Raw genomic sequence first — 11,694 nt, forward strand, 5'->3', positions numbered from 1 at the left:
GGCTGATGATAGAAATGAGGTTCCGCATGATGAAAGCCACCGCATGAACAAGACTATTATTGTACTTAAGCAAAACATACCGAAGCAGAAATTCCAGGAGTTGTCATGTGTGGAATCTCTGCTACTACACATGACAGTCTTCCTACCCATTGTTTACTGTTCTTGACATTAGACAATGCCGCCTTATTGCATACTCCAGGGATTCTTTGGATGTTAATGTTCATTCAATGGATTGGGTCTATAAATGATTACCTTATTGTATTCTGAAAAATCAAAATGAGGAGAAACATGAAAATCATGAGAGCCACTATAAGGACTTAATGGGAAAAAATAACTATGGGGGGAGAGGGAGGAGAAACATGAATCCTAGATCGAGGCAAAGTATTCACCTTCTTAACTTGTATGAATTTATTGGAAAAGAGCATTTGATTCAGGCAAAAAGCAACATAATAAAGTACAGAACCTCCTCTCAGCACCACTTGATTATTGTTCCGCTCTAGCTCAATACTACTACAAAACACGAACGTCACAGCCAAAATCGCAGAGCAAGACTTGCAAATCATGCTCAACGGCTATGAATGATGAAAGACATACATATGTAGTACCATAACTCACACCCACATTACAACTTGAGGAAACGAACTCCTCAATTGCAGAGATGTCCCCGATCCTCTTCAGAGTATCCTTGCTGGGCTGGTCATCAACTCCAATTGCCATCACGGCTTTGCTTTCGCGGTGCAATCCTACCAACGCTCATGAAATTGACATTGACATTCTCTTCTCCCAAAATGCTTCCTACTGTGCCAAGCATACCTGGCTGATCAACTTGCCTGCACAATATGATGCTTCCCTCCAAGCTCACATCCACTTCGAAAGATCCCACCTTTGTGAGATGTGGGATCCCATCCTTCACCCGCCCCTCAACCGTGATCTCCCCAGAATCTGAAATGGCGCTGGCAAATCTTGATTCCACATTTGCAATCTGAACCTGGACATACTCAAGAGGACTCTCTGGTGAACCATCTAAGATGACCCGCTCCTCTGTTATTCTCAGTCCTCTCTGCTTAGCAGTAAAATCTGCATTGACCAAGTTCACAAAGACATCGGATATGGGTTCAATTATACCCTTAGTAATCATAGCACGGAGTAGTCTAGTGTTGAGATCATCAGGTGCTCTTGCAGAAGCATATGTCACTTTTATGGTTTTTACACCACTCCCACCCCCAACTAATTGAACGGCCAGTCTCCCAAGCTTCTCAGCAAGTACAACAAATGGTTTCAGCTCTGTAAGAACCTGCAGCTAAAAAGGAAATGTATAAAGAACTCAAGATTTATGTTACTCAAGCATATCTTGAGCCAAGTTCTGCCTTCTGGATCTTAAACAAAGCACCCTCAGGCATCAAAATCGTCATTACAGTCATTCAGAGTTACTTGTCTATCACACCACATTATTGACCCACTTCCTAAAGGAATCGACCAAAGGGAAGCATCTCTTACAGTCTTCAAAAGCTCACTTCCTCTGCTCATCTTGTACTGAGAGGAAGCTGGATTTGGGCCAAAGCCAAACATCAACGAAATTAAACAATTGTATACATATCGGATGATTCCAATCAACCACCTCAGTAAAAAGGTTTGCCAGAAAAGATCAAACTTCTACTGAGCACTGACAATCATTCTCCTCCACGGTACATATCAAACAATTGGACCAGCATATTTTACGGTCCTCAAAATCTCACTTCCTCTATTCATCTCATACAAAGAGGAAGCTGGGTTTGGGCCAAAGCCAAACATCAATGAAATTAAACAATTGTACACACATCAGAAATTTGCAATTGATCGCCTCAGAACAAATCTTTGCCAAAAAAAGATCAAACTTCTAGAGAGCACCCATAGTCATTCTCCTCCAAATCACACATCAAGCAAGTTCCATCACAACAATTATGCATCAGAGCCCAAGCCATGATAAGATATGTCAAATACTGAGAGCACATATATTGAAGATTGAGAGGAAACAGATTGGAGGATAAAAAGTTAGAAGTAGACCAAGAGATGCCAAACAGCCAAGTTGTAGAAAAAGTTCTTGATACCTCAGCAGGAACCATCGGCGCATTGACAGCAGTAGCAGCCAACTCTCCTTTTAGAGCTCCAATGACAGCTTCAGCAATTTCAATAGCCACTCCTTCCTGGCATGTCAAGTGACCATTTTATATGCTTTCTAATAATATAGAGAAAGTTAAAGTTGGGTAAATTGTAACTGTTCACAAACCTGTGCTTCTGTGGTACTGGCTCCAAGGTGTGGGGTCACCGTGACTCTCTCGTGTTGTACCAACTCGCTGTCCTTCGCTGGTGGTTCCTCTGTGAAGACATCAAGTGCCGCCTGCAACAAGGCTACTATGTGCTTCACCTCCCAAGGCAACAAGAAGGAAACTCAACATTTCAGATATCAGATAGCAATACCTAAGCAACAATTCCAGCATCCAATGCCCTCACAATAGCTTCTTCATCAATCACTCCTCCATGAGCAACATTGACAATTCGAACTCCTTTCTTCATCTTTGCAAAAGTCTCATCATTGAGAACCTTTGATGTAGCAGGTGTCAGGGGCATGTGTAATGAAATGAAATCTGCAGTTGCTATGGCTTCATCAAAGGCCACAAGTTCCACGCCCACTGCGCGTGCTTGATCTGCGGGGGCATAAGGGTCATGTGCAATCACATGCATACCAAGACCTTTGGCACGACGTGCGACTTCTGATCCAACCTTTCCAAAACCCATAATGGCAAGCGTTTTCCCAACAAGGGACACACCCACATATTTGTTTCTTTGCCACTTTCCTGCATCAAGCAAAACAACCATATGTCAAAGACCAACATTGGTATAGCCTTAAGAAAATGTTGGCAACTCACTTTGTCCCTTATAAAACTTAAGCATTGACATAACTAAGGAGGCAAAATCCAAAAAACCCGTGCATCCTACCAATAGTAGCATGACAAGCTGCTTTAGCTCTTGTTTACTAATTGCACAACTCAATTATTCTTCTAGTTTTGCTTTATGGTATGATGTTGAGCAAACATGCATAGTGGTTGAAATTGCTATTCATATTGATCGTGCAGTGCCAAAGGTCAATTCCTTATCTCTAAAGACTTGAAGGCAACCCCTTGCTTGCAGCGGCCAATTCCAAATCTCTCCAGCTGTTCGTCCTCCATAAGCTCCATGGATTCCTTGGCAATTCTGCGAGCAGTGGCCTTCTCCACTGCAGCTTTTCGTCTCTCTTCTTCTTTTTCTCGACGAAGCTCTTCTTTTTGTCTCTTTTTCTCCGCCTTCCAAACAAAAAAACCAGAGAAGTTGGTAAAGAAAAGAGAAAAGAAGAGATGCTACTTAACCAATCAAATAAAGCAAAAGAAACTAACTAGTGAAAATGCAATATCAAGCTCAAATACTTACCTTAGATTCTTTCTGCAAATACTACTCCTGTCGCTCTGATTCTCGCCTTTGCTCACGTAGCAATCTCTCCTCCTCTCTCTGCTGTTCACGCATCAACCTTTCTTCTTCCTTCCTTCTTTCATGATCAAATCTTTCCATCTCTTTCCTCATTCGTTCCTCAGACTGCAATAGAAAAATACAGGATATCAGTACATGCCAAAGTTTTGTCCACAAAGCTCACATATCCTTAACACTCAGCACAACTCTTCAAAAAGGAAAAGGAGGAAAAGTGAGGGACAGGGAAAGAAAATCAGTCAATGTCCAAAGTTTTCTCTCGATCTTCTTCGCATTAACAGGTTTCAGTATCCTCTGTTTTCCGCATCCACTCTCATTCCATCCACTTTCCTTCATTTCGCAAACAAAGACTAAAGAGAGAATCGAACCAAAAGGAAACTCCTTTTGTCCCTTGTCACACTTTCATTGAGAACTCATGACAATCGGCGACCCAATGTGAAGGAAGATGGAAAGTATGATGACGAAAACAATGCCGAATACCTCCGATAAAACTCCAACATTCATGCAGAGAATATCCACTTAGGTTTAGTGCGATGGTTAATCTTTCTTTGTTTAATATCAGTTCTAAATGTGACCTTGTAAGCAAAGAAGGTTGTTATATTTAAACGAAATCAATGTCATGAGTTCCCACCCATTGTAAAACAAGGAAGTAGGTACATCGACCGAGCTCTAGTCAGTATGACAGTTGTCCTCCACGAATCAATCGAACAAGAATGCACACTAAACCACAGTGCTAATGAATCGCCAAGTCACACAGATTTGATAATGCAGGCTACCTTTCCTAATACATAACATGAGGAGGCAATTATATTGTTGATGCAGGGAATGACCTCTTAGTAAGACCAAGAAAAGGTTGCAGTGAATGAACGATAGAAAATGCTGGATCAGCGGAGATTGACTAATCAATGTGTGATATTCACTAATCGACCATATATAATAGAAAACTTCCCAGGGCAAAACTCTGTCAACATCCACGGCCATGTACCGTTCCAAGTGATTCACAGAACACACACCTCTCTCATTCTTCCTTCTTATAGCCAGCACGGAAGTAGACTCCATGCTATTTATTTGATACATGTACAAGCACGAACGTCGGCTAAAAGGTTACCTTTATACCCAGTAGTGCCATTAACTGAAAAATGAATTCTGGGTGACCAGGCCAAGCCGCTCCTGTGACCAAGTTTCCATCAGTGAAGTAGCGATCGATTGGATCAGGTTCTAACCATGTGGCGCCGGCTAGTACCATGTCAAGCTTCACAGCAGGATATGCTGTACATTTCTTCCCTGCAACAAATCACGATGAATACACCGGTTATACCCTGATGATCTCAAGATACAATAACACAGAATGCCATTCAACTTCAGAAAATTTTCATGTCAAATGCTAAAACTCAACAGGGCCTCATATTCCACTGGCTCTAATTTCATTTCATCACACTTTAATACCACACCAATCTGTTGAAAAGCCTTATACATTTAAACTTGAATAGCAGATAAGGGACATGTGCCTATCTCCGTGACTTTTTCTGATACATTCTACCTTAGTGTTCGATTGAAATATGGAGAAGTTCACAATCACATACGCCAAGAGTCGCAGTTAAAGTAGTCGCCACCACAAGAAGTTCCTCAAGATCATTATGAGCATTCTCAAAAGACCAATGAATTTATACAGAAACTCCTACAACTGCTACCAGATAACATGCTAATCAACAGTTTTGTCCCATTATTAATATCCATTATCCAGAATCAACCTTGAGAACACCAGCAGCAGCCAAAATCTGCTGCCCATGGCAAACGGAGGCAACTGGCTTCTTGGCCTCCATGAAATCCTTAACTAGAGCAATCACTTTCCCATCCAAGGCCAAATATTCTGGGGCACGACCTCCAGGGATGACAAGGGCATCATAACTTGAGGCATCCAAACCCTCAAAGTCAGCTGTAAGAGTAAAATCATGGCCAGGTTTCTCGTTGTAAGTCTGGTCACCTTCAAAATCATGAATTGCAGTTGGGCAAGTGTCACCACTCTTCTTCTTGGGGCAGACTGCATCAACATGGCACCCTAGAGCTTGAAGAGACTGAAAAGGTACGTATACCTCATAATCTTCCATGTAGTCCTATAATAGCAAGCCATGGGAAAAAGGTTTTATCAAACTCCGCTTAAACTGTATGGCCTCGTGACATGTTAAGTAGAAGCGAGCTCGTGACAAACCGCCCAAATTCATGCACAAGCGCAACTACTCATAATGTCTTTTGCTCCCTTTCAGATAAAGTATAAATTCAACAATATGAGCAATGTAACTCGTTTTTCCTATTTAGTCATTCTTTGATTGAAAAGTGAATTTGATTAGTTGAATAGCAGAAAAATAAAATAAGTTAAATGAACCATCCATCAAGGATAAGGATAAGTATTGGGTCCATGACAGTCTTCACCTAGAATTGCTTAAGAGTAACCAGCCACTTGGAAGGACTACTCCTCCTGTGACAACTAACCCTGACAATCATAGACTCACCTAGAACAGAGATCTGTAATGTTGTTTAAAACAGAATGGCGGTAATTGACCCATGAATTAGATGGAACCAAATGCGGATTTAACTGAGTGGCTCAACTGCTATTTTAATATAAAGAGCTAATCGAATGCAAGCTAGCACCAATTCTTTTCAGGAAATATTTCTCTTGAATAATATTTTCATATATCATAATTACCATACTTCACTTCCATAACTCAAATACCACTGACTCATCTGTACCACCAGTTCAGACAAGGACACAAGTAAATTCAACTAATCATCCCAATTATGTAATTAACCTGTATAAGCTCAATAAAATGTGTTACAATCCAAAACGACATCACTCTGCACTTTTGCCGTCCATAACTCACTCTCTTGAGAAACTAGAAGCTTTAATTGACAGCCAAACAAAATGCACCGGAAAATGAAAAAAAAAAAAAAAAAAAAAAAAAAAATTGAGTAATTTATTTGAAAACATTTTCAGACAATACTTTTTGGAGCACATTCCAATACCGATATAGAGAGTTCGGAAGTATCCAGCGATCCATAGCAGAGAACCAGCTCCAAAAGCTCAAGTAAATAGAAAAAGATGGATTACTAGTCAGTTGAAAAGAAATAGAAGCAGGAACACAAGTCATATACGCCATTACTGCCCAAATGTTCAGTAAATTCTCAACACATACCCCACATAAAAATAAGATCCGTTTTTCCGACCCAGTAATGCTGCTGCCTAAAGCCTTCACAAAAGACTGGATGAACTCAGGATGTCCAGGGTATGCAACCCCAGTCACAAGATTGCCATCAGTAATACAGTGTGACAGGCTCTCAGGTTCAACCCAGTGAGCACCTGCAGCAATCAGTACAGGTCCCACAGTAGGATATGCTGTGCACTTGCAACCTTTAACAATATTTGCAGCAGCCAAAATCAATTGGCTATGACAAATAGTGGTAATCGGCTTTCCAGCATGAGAAAATTTGCTGACGAAGTCTACAACAGATTGATCCATCGCAAGATACTCCGGAGCTCGTCCTCCTGGCATGACTAGGCCATCATAGTCACTGAATTTGATTTCAGCGAATGTGGCATTTAATGTAAAATTGTGCCCCCGAGACTCGGAATAAGTCTGCACAGCATAGAAGGTAAAGCTCAAAAGGAGTAATTAACGCCTACAGATTGAGAAAAGACAAACCAATGTCCCAGCTCTTTAAGAGCTCAATGGAGATTAAAGATGATATATGTAAGCAATAAAAGAAATCTATGAGGCTGAAAGTCTGATATGTAAATTATCAAATGTTGTAGTATGGTTTCTTCTATATACACATGAGAAAAGAATTACATGAGTATTTTGATATTGTTAGTATAGATAGATGTTGAAATTATTAAAAAGTTCTCAGTAAACTGAGAAGATATTTTAAATACATCATTTATTTTTTCTTGTGTAAGAAAAATAAAAATGTCCATAATCTCCTTGCAATCCACATTACTTCCAAAACAAGCGCCGCATCTTTTGTAACAATGATATGTCCCCATACTGAATGCGTTTGTGAAAATAGACAATCATACAACATCCCTTTGAATTCCTAGGCTACCACACAGAAATAGATACATTACAGGTTCTCACAGCAATTGGACAGTAGATTATTCCACGGATAACAGAAGTCCAAGGACTTGGATTGCTGAAACTAAAATACAGGTAATGACTTAACAAAATGCTTGAAGCAGAACGGGTATCTAGACGATTTTCCTAGTCAATGAGAGTTAGTTATGGACACTGAGATGTATAAGGCCAATGATAAGAAGACAAGTATGACTGTGAGATGTTGACATATGCTGTAAGGGCAAAGAGTGTTCTCTTTTTTCTTTTTTAACCCAAAAATATGAAGAGGACACTTTTTGAATGCTTTGAATTTCATGTGAGAACATGAAGAGACTTGTTCTAAATCATGCTATTGACAGGACTGTCTTCTAGTTCAGTTAGGTATTTCTATTTTCTTTTGTACTTCATCTAATTTTAATATTTAATGTGAACTTAATGGGTAGCTTGAAATATTTTTCTATTTATACCAGTGCTTACTTATCACGTACTCTTTTTGGACATTAGTTTAATGACTATGATACAATGACATACATGCTCTTCAAGTAATAGCCTTTTTCAACTCGATGTAGATCATGCTCAGCATTTCTAATTTAATTCATCCGCCTCTGCAATATTCACATTGATGTAGAACAATCATAAATGCTTTATGAATTTCCTTTCTTCTCAAGAACTTGAGATGAGATCACATGTAGATGCTCAAACAGCAGATTCTCACTGTCACCTAGTGTACCTGGGACTCATCTAGCACATTCAATATGATGTAGTTGACAATAACTACCAAGGAGAGAGAAGCGAAGTTTGACAGGGCACATGAATTCAATCAATCATTCAACAATAACAGGTCTCATTAAAGTCTGCTAATATCAAGCGGAAAATCAACAAAACTAGGAGTAAGGTTTTATTCCCATCGGGGTTGGCAGTCATGTCATGTAACGCAGGCATCGCTAAGAAAGTGAAATTTCAAAACGCCCATTGTACTTTGGACCATTTAGAAAATGATCAGAGTATGTATATTTTTTTCAACTCAATCAGAGGCCATGTACTTCTCAAATAGGCGAAATAGCACTTCTGCAGGTCTTCTGCAAAGAGTCAACATCACTCATGATTGTTTCATCCCTTCCAGCACTATCTTCTTCATCATCATAACATATATCCTGGTCCTTTTCTTCTTCGACGAACTATATCAAAGGAATCCAATAAGAGAAGGTTAATATCGCATCATGGACAATGCACACTTACAATACTCAATCAATGACACGCTAGGGATGAACTTTCGATTAATGTGCCAACTAGTTGCACAAAATTCTCCAGGGCAACATGTAATTGGTTCCAGAAAATTTGTATATGCTGTTTTCATTTACATTTCAGAATGCGGCAGCTTCAAAAACACGTTTGGAAAGACACTGGAAATTATTTTACAACTTCGACAATGGAAAGCATGTTATGAATGAAAAAAGAGTTCAAAGCTGAAAATGACATTTTGGTGCATCCAGTATTTATTCATTCTAACAAAAGCACGGATCTTTGGAAGGAAAAAGAAAAATTCTATTTTACAGCTTTGATGGAATACAAGCATATACTCCCATTTTTCATCCCGTTAGAGAATTTTCATTTTCATTCACACGTTTCCAAGAAAGCAGAAAACAAAAATTAAAATACTACCAAAGTACTTCCACTTCCACTTCCAATCAAGGACCAAACATGCAAAGCCAGGAACCACAATGCAGGCAATTGGCCAGATATTATTTTGGCTTTCAGATGCAAGAGAATGAAGATGATCGTGAGAAAAGGAGCTGACAGAAGCCAAGAATGACAAAGAGTAAAATCCATGGAAGGAATAAGACTAAATAGGCACACTCCTAAGTGGTCCAAGCATGAACCAGAATAATCAATTATGGTCAGCCACTAGGTCTAACCCCAAATTAAGCAGTTGGACAACACAATGTTAACGATTTGCAAATCATCGTGAATCACTATACCTTGTCCATATCATCTTGCTCTTTTCTAGTAAACCCACTAGCAGCAAGTTCTTTGTCCAGAAAACCAACAGATTTTGCTTATTGAATAAAAACAAGGTCTACTGCTTCCTTCTGAATCTTCCTCTGAATTCTACTGAGTGGAATCCTAATGCAAATGTGCTCCATCCTTATCCGACTATAAACCTTAACATGAATTCTACTGAGTGGAATCCAAAAAAAAAAAAAGAAAAAACGAACCTCCGGACGTACGGGAGTCGCCAATGGGGTGCCTACGGTGGGGCTTGGGAAGGCGACTTCGGGAGGCGACGGCGTCCGCGTTCAGGAGCAGGGGGCGATTCGCGGAGGAAAGAGAGAGAGCGACCTTCGTTCGCGGAGAGGGAGGCCAAAACGCGATCAGGGTTCGTCGGCGTCGGGGTTAGCCAGCAAGGGCGCTCCGCAGAGGAAAGAGGGAGAGAGCGGAGCAGAGGTCGCGAGAGGGAGGCGAAAGGGCGTCGGCGACGGCGTCGGGGGAGGCGGAGGTGGAGGGGCGGAGGCGTCGGCGTCGGCGTCGGCGTCCGCATCGGAGTTGGGGGCGACGGAGGCCACCGGCGGAGGGGCGTCGGCGTCGTGGGCAACCAGCGGAGGAGAGCAGACGCGTCAGCGGAGGTGGAAAGGGCGTCGGCGTCGGCATCGGCGTCGCAGGCAACCAGCGGAGGAGAGAGAGCAGAGGCGTCGGCGTCGGCGTCGCGGGCAACCAGCGGAGGAGAGAGAGCAGAGGCGTCGGCGTCGGCGTCGCGGGCAACCAGCGGAGGAGAGAGAGCAGAGGCGTTGGCGTCGGCGTCGCGGGCAACCAGCGGAGGAGAGCGTCGGCGTCGGCGTCGCGGGCAACCAGCAGAGGAGAGAGAGCAGAGGCGTCGGCGGAGGTGGAAAGGGCGTCGGCGTCGCAGGCAACCAGCGGAGGAGAGAGAGCAGAGGAGGGAAGACAATTCGGAGAGAAGCCCTGCGATTTTGTTCTCTCGCAAAAACGGAACGGAGAACGGGGAGAACGGAGAAAGAGAGAAAGAGAGAAGAGAGAGAGGACGAGTGGACATGTCGCAGAGGAGAGCAGAGGAGAGAGCGTCAGAGTGGTGGGCCCACGAGCGGCGCGCGCAAATTTTAAACGCCTGACATCCTCGCCTACGTGGAGCCACGCGTCGATCGCTGAGTGGTTTAACCCACCGCCTACGTGTTGGGTTAAACCCACCCAATATTTTCTCGAAAAGGCGGGAGAAAATAAAGCAGAGGGAAAAATGCGAAAATCTGCTGAACTGTCGTCACTCGATACTCTTTTTAAGTGTCCACTGATTCGAACTTGCGGAACTTCGTTAATTATATACACTCGCCCACGACCCCAAAACGCCCCGGTCGCATCGCGAAGATGCGAATGCGAAGCGACGCCAAGAGCTGACTCGGTCCTTCTATTCTACGACTGCAACAACCTTGCTCGTTCCAAAAAAGTATCGATTGAAGGGGCAGAGGAGCATTACCTGGATTTCGCGAGGAGGAGGGGGTTGAAGGAGGGCGGCGATTTCAGGGGCGCACTTCTCGTCGATCGGGCAGACGACTTCCATTTGGGAATTTGCTTCTTCTGCTCGAGCTCGAGAACGCTCTGCGGATTTCTCCGGCGAAGGCAGCGACGGCGAACTCTCGATCCCGAGTTGTAGTCCGCGCTTCTTCTGCTGCTCTTGGTTTCTGGGTGGCGGCGCAGCTCTTCTCGGCGTCCATACACGTACTCAAGAAAAAATAAGATCACTTAATCAGTACGTACGAATGTCAAATTCAATTATAAATACATTCAATTTTGTCAATTTTGTCAATTTTGTCAATTTAATATTAATATAAAATTTTAATGTAGCCAATTCAATTATTTAATAAAATTTTAATATAGCCACTTCCAAGCTAATTTTAGCCCGAAAATACTAACGTAAAAATTTAGTTAACGCTAACAATCCAATCCATATTGATTGAATAAATTTATGAAAAATGGCATCAGATTGTGATTTTAACTCATGAATATTTGGAAATTCCTCAAAAAATTATGAGGGATGTGATATTGCAAATTGAATGCATAAATATAGAATTAGTACAACCTA

The 11,694-nt window shown here is 41.9% G+C and overlaps 1 protein-coding gene, 1 long non-coding RNA gene and 2 pseudogenes across 3 annotated transcripts; all 4 read right to left on the reverse strand.

Annotated features, from left to right (window-relative positions):
* The window catches only part of LOC104424804, a 72,058-nt pseudogene extending 60,688 nt beyond the window's left edge, over positions 1–11,370 (reverse strand).
* Positions 374–3,010, reverse strand: LOC120290007 (annotated as a pseudogene).
* LOC104440084 (protein DJ-1 homolog D) lies at positions 3,466–7,615 on the reverse strand. The gene is made up of 7 exons (XM_039304572.1): positions 7,571–7,615; positions 6,690–7,130; positions 5,250–5,612; positions 5,082–5,144; positions 4,890–4,953; positions 4,607–4,782; positions 3,466–3,606 (listed from the first exon to the last, which is right to left on the reverse strand). The coding sequence occupies exons 1-7, from the start codon at positions 7,613–7,615 to the stop codon at positions 3,466–3,468; spliced, it is 1,293 nt and encodes a 430-aa protein (XP_039160506.1).
* LOC120289616 lies at positions 8,420–10,087 on the reverse strand. 2 transcript variants are annotated; one of them, XR_005547684.1, is made up of 2 exons: positions 9,821–10,087; positions 8,420–8,782 (listed from the first exon to the last, which is right to left on the reverse strand). It is a non-coding gene; the product is annotated as an uncharacterized LOC120289616 (long non-coding RNA). The 2 variants fall into 2 exon arrangements; XR_005547685.1 differs by lacking the exon at positions 9,821–10,087 and adding an exon at positions 9,584–9,657.
* Positions 11,371–11,694: the final 324 nt, after the last annotated feature.

The sequence above is a fragment of the Eucalyptus grandis genome, chromosome 11 (assembly GCF_016545825.1).
Source record: "Eucalyptus grandis isolate ANBG69807.140 chromosome 11, ASM1654582v1, whole genome shotgun sequence".
Classification (NCBI taxonomy): Eukaryota; Viridiplantae; Streptophyta; class Magnoliopsida; order Myrtales; family Myrtaceae; genus Eucalyptus; species Eucalyptus grandis.

Excerpts from the sequence above, each read along its gene's own strand:
- LOC104440084 (XM_039304572.1), bottom strand. The coding sequence starts at position 7,615 with ATGTATCTATTTCTGTGTGGTAGCCTAGGAATTCAAAGGGATGTT. Across the intron at positions 4,954-5,081 it reads CTTTAACTGCGACTCTTGGC|ATTGGTGTGGTATTAAAGTG; the intron begins GTATGTGATTGT and ends GCTTTTCAACAG. Across the intron at positions 3,607-4,606 it reads TGGCACTACTGGGTATAAAG|TCTGAGGAACGAATGAGGAA; the intron begins GTAACCTTTTAG and ends TTTCTATTGCAG.